This window comes from Lissotriton helveticus, chromosome 7 (genome assembly GCF_964261635.1).
Source record: "Lissotriton helveticus chromosome 7, aLisHel1.1, whole genome shotgun sequence".
NCBI lineage: Eukaryota > Metazoa > Chordata > Amphibia > Caudata > Salamandridae > Lissotriton > Lissotriton helveticus.
This window is the reverse complement of record NC_136068.1, coordinates 1,874,920,707-1,874,938,288: the sequence shown is the minus strand read 5'-3', so window position 1 is coordinate 1,874,938,288 and position 17,582 is coordinate 1,874,920,707. Positions and strand designations below refer to the sequence as shown.

General features: G+C 45.4%; 1 protein-coding gene across 1 annotated transcript; it reads right to left on the bottom strand.

Moving 5' to 3' along the window:
* Nucleotides 1-651: 651 nt before the first annotated feature.
* LOC144769831 (olfactory receptor 5V1-like) lies at nt 652-1,584 on the bottom strand. The gene has a single exon (XM_078654016.1). The coding sequence runs from the start codon at nt 1,582-1,584 to the stop codon at nt 652-654; it is 933 nt and encodes a 310-aa protein (XP_078510142.1).
* Between the last annotated feature and the right edge of the window lie 15,998 nt (nt 1,585-17,582).

The following is a 17,582-nucleotide window of genomic DNA, read 5'->3' as shown; positions in this document are numbered from 1 at the left end:
TTTTTTTCTCATGATGTTGGATATGCATATTTGATGAGGGATTCACATTTTCAAGCCCTTTTGACTTTTGCATGTTTTATTCGAAGATCCAACGCCTGGGTTTAGAAGCACAACATATTTGGAAGGTTGGTTTCCTGGCATTTAGGACTTGAACATTTGTCCTCTAGTTTATCATCCTGTACCGCTAAGATAAACAGCAATGACAGAGGATCTACTTATAGTCTTGCAGTTGTCAATTCAATTGTGAATGAGAAGTCTAATATAAACTCAGACAAATACAAACATTTATTGGCCTACTCCAAACACAGAGATTGTAAGCTGGGGAGCTTAAACAATAATTGAATCAATAACTTAGAGCCTCAGTTTTGATTATGCACAGCCTTCATCTGGATGTAAATAGTGTATTCACTGTAAGATAAAGGTGTAGTAAGCATGACATCCTACTGATTAATCTTGATGGGTCTTAAGGATGATATCCTATTGTTCAAGAGACAATTGATTATATGAGTAACTATCTTTTTGTCTACAGATTCTCAATATATGATTCAGGTATATAACAACAGCCTTGAAAAGGCAATCTTGACCAGTGGATTCTCTACCAGAGATGTATGTTTTTCAACATTGAAAAGGAAGCAGTTTTTTACCTGTTGGTCAAGATTCACTCTTTGTCTTCCGCAGGGCATTAATAAATTCTTTGTTTTTTAGACTATACACAATAGGGTTGCACAATGGAGCGACAGCAATGTATGACAAGGACATTATTTTGTTGTCTTTCACTGAATACGTTGAGGCTGGACGCATGTATGTAGAGCAGACAGATCCATAGAATAAAATAACAATAGTAAGGTGGGAGGCACATGTAGAGAAGGCTTTGTGCCTCCCACCTACTGATTTGATTTTCAGAATTGAAGAGACAATATTGATGTATGATATGGTTACTAGAACAAATGACAGTATTCCAACAATTGCACCAACTGTGTAGGTTAAGACTTCAAAACTGTTAGAGTTGCTACAAGATATCTTCATAAGGGCTGTCACATCACAAAAGAAGTGGTTGATTATGTGGGACTCACAAAAGGAGAATGTAGACAGTAGTACTGTATGTGCTGCTGGGATTATGAGACCAAAAACCCAGCATCCAACAGCCAGCCAAAAACATACAGCCATGTTCATTATTCTGATGTATCGTAAGGGATTGCAGATGTCCACATACCGGTCGTAGGCCATGACTGTCAGAAGAAGGATTTCTATGGACACCATAACCATGAAAAAATGCATCTGAAGAAGACACTCAGTGAGAGACACACGGTTTTCAACTAGAAAGAAATGGGACAGCATTGGTAGAAAGATGATTGAGCTGTAAGTGATTTCAATGAGGGACAGATTTGTGATGAAGAAATACATTGGTGTGTGTAGATGTAAGTTTGAGTATATTGTTGTCATAATCAGCAGGTTCCCCATTAAAGTTACCAAGTAAATCAGAAAAAATGTAACAAAAAGCAAAACTTGCAAATTTGGGAAATCGGAAAATCCAACAATCAAGAATACTTCCTGTTCCTCTATGCTCAGATTTTCTTCTTTCATTTATGAAAGGTCACTGTTTGCTGTCGATAAACATAATAATAATAATATGTCCATTTGTAAAGCGCAATGGTTACACTAATGCAAGTGTGTCCCAGCGCTGCGATCAAGTCAGTCGGCATCTGAAAACAAATACGTAAAATTAGTACATCTGAATCTTATGGAAAGGGTTATCGCGTACATGCATAGTGTCAAAAATACGTTTAAAAAAGAAGAATTGAAATCAATCAAGGAATGTGAAGACAGAGTTGTACATAACATGTTTTATCTGATGGATGAAATATAGTATGTATTTTGCACCTTACTAAAGGGAAACTCTGGAGTCATGCTTTATCTCATAGATGAGACACTTAAGGCTCAATCTAAATCTCATAGGTAAGAAACTTAGGAGTCAAGCTCCATCTCATAGATGAAATCCAAAAGCAAAAAAATGCCTGAGATTGCTTTTGTTTCTGCACAGAGGGGGCAGGGCCTACATTTATGATGGACTGCTCTATGAAGGGGAGGTCAAGACAAATGTGTTTATTGTTAGCCCCTGTCTTTGATGTCATAGGGAGCAAAACAAAGATTATTGGAATTCGACCACAAAGAACTATCAACAGCTGAGATTATTTCAAACACTGAGTTATCGTTCCTGACCCTGGTCTTTACCCCTGGTAATATAACACACCCATACACTTCTTATGACTTTTCTGGCACCTGCCACTTAACTATACTACACATTACCCTTTCCGTTATTCTATACATAGCCGCTTCCCCGCTATGAGCCCGTTCTCATATGTTTGTTTACTTCCCGACGTCACACCACGTGACTGATCATCAACCTATCCGCGAGCCAGCTTCTCTTTCCACTTGGTCTGCAGTCCGCGGGTCGTTTAAATGTTGACACTGCCTTTTCTTATGCCTTTTCTTATGCCTTTTCTTATGCTACACGTATATTTATCCACGCACATTTACTTTTATTACCCCACAGAGGTCATTCATTTTCTGTTCCGATTTCGCTTCGTGCAAATGATATCACGTGACCCCGACACACTCCTATAATCAGTCACCTTATTGGCTCTCAGTCTATACGATCAGTTCCGCGTTCGGAACACCGAGAGCGGTGCGCATTATTCTTCCGGTAAGGTTTCTGGCGTTTACTCTCTCATCCGTTCGTCCTCCGCTATGTGCTTTACTCCACAGTTTGCTCACCCAGTTAGTCTTATCCTTGTCAGCACTTGTTCAGTACGTTGACTCGTTTAGCTAGCAACTCATCCCACCCTCCGATTTTGTGTTTCATCGTTTATACCACGATCAGCTTATTACGTTTTTTCATGTTTGTCATCGATTTCACACATAAAGTAGATTCATTAGATTATATACATGTGCATAATCGTTTTAATGTATAAGTACGGATACTGAATGCTAAGGTCCTGTATGTTTTCAACCCTTAGGCCCCTGACGAAGGTTTATCCCGAAATGCATTGGGCGGGCATGAAGTAATGCAAGAAAATATTCATGAATCAAATGAATCATAATGAATTTTGATGAAAATACTATTGGAAATGAATAAACCTCAAAGATGAATTCAAGAATACAGTGAATGTCGTTTTTGAACAAGCCTATCAAACAACTCTAAAAATAATTGTGTAGAAACCCAGAGGTTTCAAGTAAAACCAGCGCGCCTTACAGTGATTTCCTAATCACACTTTGTACTATTATTTCAAACACTCACTGATTGTTTTCTTGTATGGGTATGTAATTGTGAAGCTGTCACCCCCATTGAATCAGCAAATTAATACTTTTTTTCATTTTGGGCTGTGCAGTTCAAATAGATGAGCCTGTCATATTACTGGGTCTATTAATACTATTTAAATGTGTCCATGTAACCAATTTGCTTGCTGTGTAAATGCTGAAAACTGCAGCTCAGATTTCTTCTTTTTACACTCCTATCTTGTTTTATCTAGCTAAAGATTTAGGGCCTCAAAGAGCGGTTTACAGAAATTTACATTAACGTTTAACAATGAACTTCTACTCTAGTGCAAATGGGTCATCAGTCGGATTTATAAAATGAGGATCTGTATTATATCTACATAATGTGGAGTGGCATAGAAGCAGTTTTTTCGTTTGTTAATGAGCCATAAAAGGACTTTTGTGCACACTTTGGGAATGTTGTTTGATTCAGATGTAAAAAAAAATCCCCTTATTGACTGATTATCCTGATTTGTTTCCTGGACTTTATTACTGACACTGTGCCTATTGTATGTGCTGTGACCCCTAAAATATGTAGAAATTGACTAATACTGGCATTTTTAATTTTCTTATCAGATTTAAGTATTTCGGTGTAATCTACTTGGTGTCTCTGGTTTGAGCTCCCTTGCTGTTGGCCTCAAATCACATCTAGTATTGAGTCTTCTCTATTCCATTAGCTAAAATTGTTGGCCAGCTCTTGGCACGTTTTCCACTTAAATATTTTAAAATTCATATCTCTGGTTCTCTAATTGGATGTGTTTCCTTGGAGTGTCATCTTGCTTATTACATTTTCCTCCATTTTTAAAAATTGGAGTGGGGTGTTTATTATGTTGCATTTTTTACTCATGACTTGTTTTGGTACTTTTTGGACTTGGCATCTTTTGGCGTGTTTCCCCTGAGTTTTTGATTTCTGACCTCCCTGTTTGGAGTCTGTTTGTTCTGGCTTAGTGTTTCTGCACACTTTTCTCACTGCTGATCAGTGGTAAAGTGCAAGTGCTACTGGGGTATAATGTGTTATGAATTGATGTTTCCGTGATTGGCATATTTGATTTATGTGTCGGTCCCTAGTAAAGTACACTACGTGTGCCAGGGCCTGTAGATCAAATGCTGTTGGTGGACTGCAGCACTGGATTGTGCCACCTACCCAAACAGGCTGGAAATGTGACTCTGGCCTGCCATTTCAGAGCTTGTGCGCAGTCTGGTACTGCCATGTCGACTTGGTAAGTGCACCCACTTGTCAGGCCCTAACCTTCCCTTTTCCTACATGTCAGCCACCCCTAAGGTAGGCCCAGGTACCACTGTGGGCAGGGTGCAGTGTATGTGAAATGTAGGACATGCCCTGGTGTGTGTGGCATGTCCTGATAGTGAATTACTGCCAATTTCATTTTTCACTATTGCAAGGCTACCTACTCCCGGTAGGACAGAATGGGACGTTTTTTTTATAACATCTTACAAACATAACTGGCCCTGGGAACTAGTTAGGAAAATACAGTTTAGTATGCCTGGACTCAGAATCTAAAGATGCATCTTTTAGTGAAGGTGATTTTTACATTCTGTGTTTGAAAATACCACTTTTAGAAAGAAGGTATTTTCTTGCTCAGCCATCCCATGTGCCTCCTTGGAATGTGGTTTGCCTGTCTGGGTTTTGGATGACAGAAGGTTGGGGAGGAGGAGTGGCTCCAGATAGTCTAGGTGTGTCAGGAAAGAGCTGAAAAGACCTGGGCTGCAATTGGGGAAGGTGGAGGAGATTTGATCGCACCTCAAAGGGCCTGGTCTGCCTCTGACAATGCCGTCTCCACCTCCTGCCAGGAAGTTACACCAGAGAAGGCAGAACTGGTTCTGGCTGGGCACAGACACTCTCTGCCTAAGACATCAAAGGAGTTTGAGATATAAATATAGGGGCCCAGACTCCTGAACTTTAGAACTCTTTTGGATCAAGAAGACTGACAAGAAGAAGAACTGGAAAAGCTGTGAGGCGGAACTACCACTTTGCTGTGTGATTTGCAATGTTGGCCTGCAGTGGCTGCTTCTGTCTTGGGCAGTGAAAGGACTAAACTCAACCTTCTGCAATCTTTTGTGAGTTTCTCTAAGGGCTTGAGGTAGAGCTTGCCCCCTGTTTAAGAAGTCTCAGGAATAGCAAAGACTTCAAGCTCTATTAACCCCGGGACTGGGGACTGTGTGTTTGTTGCTGCAACAGAGGAAAAAACAACCCAACACTGTCTACGATGCTGCTGCTGACTCCGTGTCATGAAGGGACGGCAGAGGGCACCGCCCCAAAGCTGCACCGTGACCCTGGTCTCACGGACAATGCTGGCTGACGCCGCCACCAAGCCACTGCTCGCACCACGACCTGTGGACACTGCACTCCTCACCTCCACGCTTCACGATGACGCCTTGGTATCCCCGATGATGCTGCTCCAATCCGAAATCTACGCCTCTGCTTGCATCGTGTTTTGAGGGCACAGCTCGTAAAGTTACATGATGCATCACCCTCATCCTGCAATGCAGCCTTGGCCTACTGACGCCGCCACCATCAACTCCAGTTTGTCAGCTGATGACAGCGCTTCAGGCACGACAAGGACGCTGCTTGCACTGTGACCTGCTAGCCCCGCGACGAGCACCGCCTTCACCTCGCACTATGACCCTGGACTCACCGACGACTCGCCACCAAGCTGCTGCTTGCAACGCGACCTGAGGGCACCACACGCTGCACCACTGCACTTCACACCACAGCGACACCAGCACTCCTGACTTCAACAGAGGGGAGTTCAACCTGCAACACACGTGCCTTCAATGGCCTCAATGACTCCTGTACCGACCTCTCGAACTGACGCCTACAGACGCCGTGCTTTTGGAAGCTAAAGGAGAGGTCTCCGATGCCCTGCATTTATAAAAGGTACTATTTGTGGGTCTTCCCAACACCGTAGCTGGTCCGCGACGCCGCTATCAGCCAGAACTGTTTGGATTTGTTTGCTTACGACGCCGTGATAGCCCCAGAGAGAGCTATCAACCTCAAGGAACTATTTTTCAAGCATATTTTGATAATTGAAGAACTTTAAGTACTGTATTGTGGATTTTTTTATAGTTTTGGTCTTGTCTTAGTATATAAAAATAGTGGATATTTTTCTAAACTGGTGTGGTGTCCTTTTGTAGTGCTTACACTGTATTACTGTTGGTTATGTGCAAATGCTTTACACACTGGAGTGGAGTAGTGTGGCTCACTGGTTAGAGGCGGCAGGCCTGAGAGCAGAAGTCAGCCTGGGACCAGGGTTCAATTCCTGACGCAGCAGGGTCGTGGACCTTGGTCAGCGGACTCGATAATTCTCGCTTCGGTGCTTACTCTAATCAGGGGTTCCACTCGGCAACTCTGGGCATTAGCTTGCCTAATCTCCACAACGGCCCTACCAATTCCGGGGATGCCTGGCTCCACCTTGGGGACTCCCAGCAAGGGACCATCCCACAGGGAAAGCCAGGACGGGTTCCCCAGAGTTATACAGCGCCGGGACGCCCCGTTGCTGGGGCAGCTGTGCGCTTTACAAGTATACTACACACTGCCTCTAAGATGAGCCATACTGCTCATACCAAGCTACCAAGGGGGTGAGAAGGGGTTATTTTAGGAGTGTAACTCATTATCCTGACTAGAGTGGTGGTTTCAGCCCGACTTTGGCACATGCCCTAGCCGACCAAAAATCCCATTTCTGACAGTACTGCTAGATGCTTTCAACATTTTCTGTAAGCTAAGACCGTCTGCCACTGCTACCAGGGGTTGAACTATGGTTTAAATTACAGACAGATTTGACTGAACCTAAAATATAGGAGCTTTGTTATTCGAAGTTTATACCCACCCACCTCAACTAATGACCCAACAGTCAGCTAAATCCCTGCCAAAGTGACAGTCTGCAAAGGGCTTTCTAACTTAAGTGAAGATTTGTCAGACAGCTCTAAAGTTATTAGCCAAACAATAAAGTCTATTCCTATGGAAAGTCTGACCTAACTAGAGCTACACAGTGACGGCTGCTGTTGTGTAATATACATTGTTATGTGTACTCATCTCATTCAGTTTTCTATATTTACTTTTGTAAAGGCAGTGAGAATTTAGATAATAATTGCTGCATGAATTAGGAATTAGGGTAGCACATGATAAAAAAATCTCAGACCGCTTGTGTATTGACTCAGGAGCTGAGCAAGGGGAGGTGGCCTATAAAGTCTGCTGTGTGACAGGTTCAACCCTATGTAAACCCAAGGAAATGATGGAAGGAGTGCTGAAACTTTTCGGACACTCACCATCTTCGTTCTTTAGCTCACTTCGCCACCCCAGTTTGGACCCAGCCATATGCAAATCAATCTTGACCCTGTTCCTCCTGGGAACAGTCCAGCCCGAACTGCCAGGCGAGGTCCTTCCTAGACAGGAAACAAGCATTCTGGGACCAGTTACAGGGTAACACCCCTCATCTGCCAGGCTAGCTTGAATCCAGTGGCAAAGTGAGCTAGGGACCCATGTCTAGGCATACCCTGCCAATTTAGGGCAAACAAAGTAAACACAAGGAAATGTTGAACGGAATGCTGAAACCTTTCAGACACACACCCCCAGTAACAGATCTGGGTTGAATCCATCATCGTTCTTTAGCTCTCTTCGCCACCGTAGTTTGGACCAAGCCATAAGGAAATCAGTCTTGACCCTGTGCCTCATGGGAACAGTCCAGCCTGAACTGCCTGGGCAGGTCCTCTCTGGACTGGAAACAAGCATCCTTATTTTTTTTACCGTTTATGCAGGGATACAGATCAGAAACAATGCCATGTATCGCTCCCCCATCACTTCTGTGCCCCATCATTCAAGTAAAAAAAAAGGGGCTGATGATTGTGGGGGCAATCCAAAACATAAAACTATAGACAAGTGAAAGCAAATTACTGGGATGTTTTTCACATTGGGGTTCAGAGTGAAATCAATGAGAACTGGAGCTTCACTGAAAAACATCCCCCCGTATTTCACTGTTACCCATCCATTATTCTGTATGTTTTGCATGACATCCATATAAATCCTGTATCATTTCTATCAGATTCTAAATCTGGTAATTCACTGTTATGACAGCGGAGGCTCCACCGCTATGGTGGAGGAGATTCACCCCTCCCCCAAAAAAACCCATCAGGGAAGGAAAAATAAAACAGAGCTCATTTTAAATTTCTTTCCTGCTGAGTCTTGGGGGGCCGGTCTGTTAGTGACAGGCACTGAGGGGAGTAGAATTGCACTCCCATCACTGCGCATGATGGTTTGGCCATGGTTTGGCCGGCTCTCTATAGCAGGCCAAACCATCATGCGCAGTAAAAGCTCTCACAGCTGGGTTGGACAGACCAGGCACAGACTCACATTCAGTCTTGGAGCGTAAATCGAGGGCATTTAGGCCAATCCTGAGGCTACTCTCATGAGCGACAGCAAGATTCAGGATTGGCAGCAGGGCATTCTGGGAGCCTGTGCCTTTCTGAAGTGGTGTAGAGGTGTAATAACACTGCCAGCTAAGGTAAGTTTTTGTTTACTTGTTTTATTCCCCCGTGACCCCTGAAGCCACTACCGCCCTCTCTTACCTGCCCCATCTCCCCCTGCATACTGGCCACTCCTGTGGTATGGCCTAGCATACATTAATTGCAAAGCTATTTACCCCCTGTTACTACATCATACAGATATTTCAGGCCAGGCTGACTAAGCTCTCTGAGGGCTTGTCAGCACAAGGCTGTTTATTTACTCTGACTGAAAGCTGAAAGTACAGCTGCAGGATGGAGAAGGAAGGCAGGGAATGTGGTAGGGTGGACAAAGGATGACAGGTATGGTATATTGTTTGACATTTTCATGAAACAGAGGCAATGCTGTGTGCAGCTACCCTGTTACTGCCCTGCCTCTGCATAGCTGTTGAAAGCAGGAATGTATGATTTTAGGCAACCATACAATCATAAAAATACAGATGGGCAAAAAGTGAGTTCGGAGGATGATTTCACCTCAGTGTTCTGAGTGACATTATAGACAATTGAGATTCCGTCTCCTTGTTACTTGATGACACGGGTAAAAAAACATCCCCGTAACTGTTACTCAGCTAAAATTGCTTATATTACTGGGTCCAGTTTTCTTTTCTGGGCAAGCACTGCTATCTAATTTTGAGAATTTTACCAACCATTGGTAATTTGACACTTCAGAGTCTTGCCATGACTTGTACTGATGATTCAATCTGCATTGGTATTATTGAGTATCACCGCAGCTTTGATAAGTAAATCACCAATAGATGACTATTTGATCACCACTTACTTTGATGTTTAATATATGCCTGTCCAAGCTGCAAATTAGCTTCGCTTTTAGTCATATTTTTCATCTTATAATGTTACCAGTTAAAGTAGCCCAACTACTTTAGAAGCTTTTTGTGGATGAATGTAATATAGCAAACCAATATCATGCTTAGTAAAAGCCAACAGACATTACTCAAATAGAAAAAAAAAACAGGTGTTCCTATGCATAGATAATAAAGGTAGAGTAGTGATGGAGAATCTGGGTTAAAGACTCCCCAGAGAAGGAATCTAATGAAGTGTGGAGGGGACTAGTGAGCAGGATTCTTTACCTAAGGCTCAATCAGCTAATGGGACCAGAGGAGCAAGACAAGATAGGCACAACTATCTGTCAACAATGCAAACACAGGCCATTGGAATCACAAACTAAGAAGAGTTGTCTTTTTTTGTGTCTCAAATCATCTCTTTGAAAAAACCCAAAAAGTAATTATCATAATTTGGCTATTGTCAGTGAAACCTGAAAGTTAAAGGTGTGATGGCACTTACCTGGGCCAAAAGTAGTCATTCTTTTTTTGAGCTAGTGCAGGGACAATGCAAATTGCTGAACCATTTGGTGGTAGGGTAAATGGCCATTGCTTCATCTTGAAAAGCAATAGCAGCTCGTTTTGGTAATTGGCTCCCATCAGTTGGCCACTTGAAAGCACCTCTATGATACCCAAACTGCTGGCAAGTCCCAGGTACCACCTCTTCTGTCCTCACAGCAAACCAACTATCAAAGTGGAGTTTGCAAATGCGGAGTGGTCCTCAGGAACTTAGGAAAACACTTCAATGATTGCGGACCTGTGATGTTATGGCACTGGACAGATTCATATTCACTTTCAATGAAAGATGCCTCCCCCATGCCCCCCGAGGAGGGTTGTTTAAAAAAAAACATTTTATGTATCTGGTGCATTAGCAACTTTGCTACTGCTTCCTTTGTTAGACCACCATATTGTAGTAAACACTGCAGTCCAGGGCAAGAAAGAAAGTAAAACATGTAGACAGGAATGACTTCTGACAGCATGGAGTATCTATGTGGCAACTAGTCTATCTTGAAGATGTTTCAAATGGAGGACCCTTAGTTCCAATATCATCATTAAAATATTGTATGTGCACATGCTATTTTTTCCGTCTCCAATGAATATGATGCATTTTTATTTTGATAAATTATGTTTTTTTTCATCCTATTCCGCTCCGAAATCAGGCCCTGCACTTGGCCTGCCACCACAATGTGACTAGTTCCAGTTTGTTGCCATTTTTGGTACAATTGCTCTACCTACCTTTTATTCACCAGAACCTGATTTGGAGTTTATTAGCCTAGAGGTTTGGTAATATTTCATTGCGCGCTTTAGGTGCAGAAGGGGTAATGTACAATCACTATAGATAGTTAGGTGAGTAATACAGCAAAATGACCTGCAGACTGGGCAGTATTGGGCAAATCCAGAGCCCTTTCTCTTATCCTTCAACCAAAAGTAACATTAGCCCCAGTGTGCATCAGTAGTGGTTACTTTTAATGGCTAATAATAATTTTCTACAAAAAAGCTTCACTTCAACTGTGTCAGTCTCTGAAGGAGACTGGCCCGAGTGAAACCAAAAAATAAAGAAACCTAGGGGCATATTTACAAGGGAAGTGGCAGAGTTAGGTCTTACTCTGCCACTTCGGACTTCAGAAACGCAGGACTGCCCCATATTCACAAGAATATAGCGGGCGGGTGACCCAGTGGCAGTGGGTCCTTGCCTGTGGTGGGAGAAGCGGACGCATTTTATTTGAAGCTGTTCACGATAGTGCATCTTGTGGATTATTTTACTAGCGCTCTGCTGAGTTGATAGCAGACGCGCGTTTTTAACTAGGGAATATATGTTCTTTTTTTTCTGTCAGCCCCACTAACTCTCCTGTATTTCAAAGTTTGTGACAGGACACTAACCTGCTTTTCTTCTTCCAGGGAGCCCCGGCTGCCGGCTGTGTGCTGATCGTCCCGGCGAGCTCACAGCGGCCGTGGGCGCCATCTTGTGGTGGGCTGGTCAGGCGAGTGACATCATCGCCACACCCCCCAAGATCCTGCCCTATTTAGGAGTGTCCTCTGTCGCTCTCCATTGATAGCGGCCGGGTGACCCAGTGGCAGTGGGTCCTTGCCTGTGGTGGGAGAAGCGGGCGCATTTTATCTGAAGCTGTTCACGATAGTGCATCTTGTGGATTATTTTACTAGCGCTCTGCTGAGTTGATAGCAGACGCGCGTTTTTAACTAGAGAATATATGTTCTTTTTTTTCTGTCAGCCCCACTAACTCTCCTGTATTTCAAAGTTTGTGACAGGACACTAACCTGCTTTTCTTCTTCCAGGGAGCCCCGGCTGCCGGCTGTGTGCTGATCGTCCCGGCAGGCTCACAGTGGCCGTGGGCGCCATCTTGGGGTGGGCTGGTCAGCCGAGTGACATCATCGCCACACCCCCCGAGATCCTGCCCTACTTAAACGTACCCTATGTGTCGGCGCAGCGGACGAGCGCAGCGGGCGCGACGGATGCGCGCCGGAGTTGCGCCTGAGTTAAGCCCGTCTGCGCCCGTCCGCGTCCGACCGGGGCACGGGGCATGCCACTCTGCCCGTCCCCCGTTATATACTCGGTCGGATCTTATCCATCTCCATGATCCCGTACTCCCCCCCCCCCCCCCCCTGAGCCCTCACTCAGACTTACTTCACCGGGTTTATTTACGCCTAGAAGAGCCTTTCCTGAAATTCTAGCCCTTTCTGATGCTCCTAATTCGCCCGCTCGGCCTTCTAGGCTCAGCTCCTCCCTCTCCGTCAGGACTCACAAACCCAAGCTCTCAGTAATTTATCTTAATACTCGTTCCTTGGTGAGCCATCAGCTAGACATATTCCATCTTCTGGGATCTGAGCAACCTGATCTCTTACTCCTTACCGAGACTTGGCTCAATGAGGACTCGTCCCCCGATATCCTGGCGGCTATTCCGCTGGGTTACTATATCCTCCAGGCAAACCGCCCCCCTGGTAAACCTGGTGGAGGCGTGGCAGCCATTATTAAGCACTCAATTCACTTCTCTATTGTAGTCACCCCTACTATTCACATGACCGACTGTTTGGTACTTAGGCTGGAGCAGCCAGGTTCGTCTCTTATATGTGTCCTGGTCTATCGCCCCCCCCCCTGCCTATGCCCAATTTTTCGGCTCAGTTCGGTGATCTCATGTTTCAACTAGCCATCAATAACACGAATATCTTGGTCGTTGGCGATTTTAATTACTGGTCTCTGACCCTCATAAGACCCCATGCTCTATAGCCTATCCGACCTCATGTTGGGTCTAAATTGTTTCCAGCACATACATTCACCTACACACATTAAGGGCCGTATCTTGGACCAGGTCTGGACCTCTTGTCTGGATATCTCCACTCCCCTGGTTCTTCCTTGCTTATGGTCCGACCACTTCATGATCACCTTCTTTCTAGCCATGCCCCTCACTGTCACTAATGCCCTAGAGACCAATTTTTCTGCTCGCAATTGGAATAGGGCGGATCTTAGTAAACTTACCTCCCTCCTTAGCACTTCTGCCCCCTCCAGCTCTGGATCTATTGACACACAATCCCAGGACTTGACCAGCTGGCTCACCTTCGCTTCCGACTCTGTGGCACCCCTAAAGTCGGTCAGAGCCAGGCGCCGCCATGACGCCCAAAGGTGGTTCACTGAGGACCTTAAAGCCCTGAAACTTGGGCTCCGACAGGCTGAACGGCGTTGGCGCCGGGGCTATAGCTTAGATACAAAATTGACATTTTCCACCTTACTCAAAGAGTACAAAGCAGCTATATCTTTAGCCAAGACTGTGTACTTCTCTAAAAAAATCCTGGAATCGACCAGTAAATCTAAAGATATCTTTTCCATAGTAGAGGAGTTATCTAACCCCAATAGAGTCACCATTGCACCTCTCCCTTCCCAGTCACTTTGTGACTCCCTTAACCAATTTTTTATCGATAAGATAATTAAGATTAAAACAGTATCCCTGCTCAAGTCCTGCCTATCTTCCCTCTACTGGACGCCTCTTGTTTTCCACTCGATTCCCATACCCTATCCCAGATCCCTCCCATCTCGAAGGAAGGCTTTCTTACTCTGTTACATAAAGTCTCTTCTGGCTCGCCGAGCGATTGCTGCCCCCCTATCGTTCTCCGTGAAGCCTTCTCCGTCTGCCCTGAACCCCCCCTGGCCCTCCTGAACAACTCTCTGGCCATGGGTGAGGTCCCTTGCTCCTTTAAGCAGGCAGAGGTGGTGGCTATCCTAAAGAAACCCTCGGCAGACCCTTTGATTATGACCAATTTTCGCCCCATATCTCTTCTTCCCTTCCTCAGTAAGGTGCTGAAGTCACATGTCACCAACACCCTCAGCTCCTTTATTGAGGAATCTGGTTTTCTGGACTCCCAGCAGGCCAGGTTTAGACCTGCGCATTCCACAGAGGCTGTCATACTCTCTGTTATGGAGGTATTGCGCAGAGGGGCCGACGCTAACATCTGTCAGGCCCTGGTTCTGCTGGACCTGTCGGCCGCCTTTGACACGGTCGACCATGGTATCCTTGTCGACCGTGTCAGAGAGGCCGGCATTCGGGGCATTGCCCTTGACTGGGTCCACTCTTTCCTGTCTGACCGCAAACAAGCGGTCAGGCTGTCCCAGTTTTCAGCTGACCAGGTTGGGCTAACCTGTGGCGTCCCCCAGGGATCTTCCCTGTCCCCACTTCTTTTTAATTTATACCTGGCTCCCCTGATCCGCTCCCTCCGCAGCCTGAATGTCACCGCGTTTAATTACGCGGATGACATCCAACTGGTCTTTACCATCGACCCTTCGGATCAGTCAATTTCCACTTTCCAAACCACCCTCTGTTTTATCAGTGATTGGATGAGCTTAAACCATCTCAAGCTCAACCCCGACAAGACCGAGCTGGTTCTTGTCGGGGGATCCCCTAACCCTTGGCAACCTTCCTTTTGGCCGACAAGACTGGGCAGTCCCCCTTGCCCAGTAAACTCTGCAAAAAGCCTGGGGGTCATTATTAGCAGTGACCTCTCAATGAAGTCCCAGATCAGTGCGGTAGTATCTTCCAGCCATTTCCAGCTTAGGAAGATCCGTAAAATCTCCCACCTCCTCACCTCCGAGGCCCTCACTCTGGCTTTGCTGGCGCTAGTCATTTCACGATTCGACTACGCAAACGCACTCTATGTAGGCATCCCTGACTACCAAGCCAAAAGACTGCAGCTGATCGAAAACCAGGCCGCCCGCCTCATTTTTCACCAACCCAGACATCAACACGTCCCTCCCCTCTTGAAAAGCTTACATTGGCTTCTGGTCACTGCTCGCTGCAAGTTTAAACTAGGCTGCATAATTTTCAAATCCCTTGCAGGCGGAGGCCCCTCATTTATCTCTTCCCTTCTTCACCCTTATGTTCCCTCTCGTAGCCTTCGTTCGTCTCAGCTGGCCTTACTGACAGTCCCCAGATTTAAGAGGAACAAACATGGTGGCCTCAGGTTTTCTTTTTTAGCTCCTTCCTTCTGGAATGCCCTTCCTCTCTCTCTAAGGTTACCTTCCCCTTACACCAGGTTTAGATCTCTCCTTAAAACCTTTCTGTTCACTGAAGCCTACAATTAGCTCTCTATCCCTTTTCTTTTCCGCTTTCTCCACACAAGCGCCAAGAAACCTACAGGTGTTAGTCGCGCTATACAAGAACCTTTCACATCACATCACATCACATCACATCAGAGCCCTGCATTTACCCCTGCGCTGGCTCTACACTTAGCAGCCTAGCGCCAACACAGGCAACCTGCACCATAGTGGAAGGGTGTCTGCGTGCAGGGGAAGATAGTTTTTGGTCCCCCTTCCTGCACATAAACAATCTGTTTTGTAACTTCTATGTGTGCTGCTTAACGCAGCACACATAAAATGTACAAAACAGCATTTTTTTTAAACTATTGTGTATATGCATTTCTGTGCATAAACAATCATTGGCCTTTTGCTGTTTTCATGTTTGCTACACAAAGCAGCAGACATGTAAGCAGCAAAAAGGAGTTGAAATGAAATATTTCTCCTCGTTTCGCCACATGAAAACCAGGTTCTCCCTGGTCTTAATTCTTGTGCTGCCTCCTATTTACGCCTCCCTTGTAAATAGGGGGCAGCGTCAGAATCAATGGGTGTTGCAGTGGAACACCCACAGCAAAACCCATTGCCCTCCCCTTTCACGCTAAGCAAAGCGTGAAAGCGGGCCTTATTTACAAGGCAGCTTTAAGCCACTTTTAGTGGCTTAACGCTGCCTTGTAAAAAAATGTGAAGGCCCTATGTCCGCAGGAACGTTGTAAAAAGTGACTTTTCTGTGGCAATAGGGGCTTGTAAACATGGAAAAGAAAAGTGGATTTCATTTAAAAATAGTATCACCATGAAATCACAACAGCAAACAACGATGTTCTAAAATTCTGCATACGTTTAAGGAAACGTGAGGAAACAACCTGGAACATGCTCTTAAGAGCTAATATGTAGCCATGGCGTGGGAGTAGTGAGCAAAAATGACTACACCCAACATGTTTATCCATCAAGTGAAATAGTGGCATGTATTCCCATAATTTTCAGTAAAGTGCAACTTCCCAGCAGTATGGAACAACAGCATTGTAGTGCAAAAGAATAGCAAGCATTGGCAAAGCCAAAATGCCTGGCTGATGGCTGCATGTCCCTTGTTAATGAATGAGTAATGTGTGTGTCTGGATGGTTTTGTTGATAGAATAATGCATTAAATCAAATATGAGTTTGTGAGTGGACAAATGGATGAATGAGTGCAAGGATGGGAGATGGAATGGGTGTGGGATGAGTGACTGAGTGCATCGACAAATGGATGGGAGTGAGAGAATGAATTGAAGCTTCCATTTCGCCCCCACTGACTCACACACACAGAAACACACTCAGAGTTAGAGTATAGATGGGGCGAGGGCATAAGCTTTCCGAATACAGAATAATTGCATCCTTCCATGTAGCAATGCATACCTGCCCGACAGACACAAAGCAGAGGCACCATAGACGGGAGCAGTGCTAACTTCCCATACCTACAGCATTGTATGTACAGACATGTTTTTTCCAGGACAAGCATCACATGTTATGCAGGCAGCAACAACCAGTATTTTAAAAATAGGTGCCAGGCTAATGATTGGCTCCTGAGGCGGAAAGCCGGGAGCAGGGACGAATTTTTAAAATTGTATTCTGTGTCTAATTACTGTGCTTTTAAAACCTGATATCCCTTTACCTGTATCTTGGCATCCTAGAACAGCGCTACTCGCTGCAACGACCCCTTCGCTTCAGTCGCCATTCTCGAGGGCGAGGCGAGACACGCCCCCTCGGCTGGCCACGCCCCCCCGCCACGACTACAAATAGCGCGCCCCCAACGCCAGGCGCTGCACTAATGATTGGCTCCTGAGGCGGAAAGCCGGGAGCAGGGACGAATTTTTAAAATTGTATTCTGTGTCTAATTACTGTGCTTTTAAAACCTGATATCCCTTTACCTGTATCTTGGCATCCTAGAACAGCGCTACTCGCTGCAACGACCCCTTCGCTTCAGTCGCCATTCTCGAGGGCGAGGCGAGACACGCCCCCTCGGCTGGCCACGCCCCCCCGCCACGACTACAAATAGCGCGCCCCCAACGCCAGGCGCTGCACTAATGATTGGCTCCTGAGGCGGAAAGCCGGGAGCAGGGACGAATTTTTAAAATTGTATTCTGTGTCTAATTACTGTGCTTTTAAAACCTGATATCCCTTTACCTGTATCTTGGCATCCTAGAACAGCGCTACTCGCTGCAACGACCCCTTCGCTTCAGTCGCCATTCTCGAGGGCGAGGCGAGACATGCCCCCTCGGCTGGCCACACCCCCCCCAACCTCCTCACCTACCGGTATAAAGCATGTGTTTTGGCAGGAAGCGCAGCGGACGAGCGCAGCGGGCGCG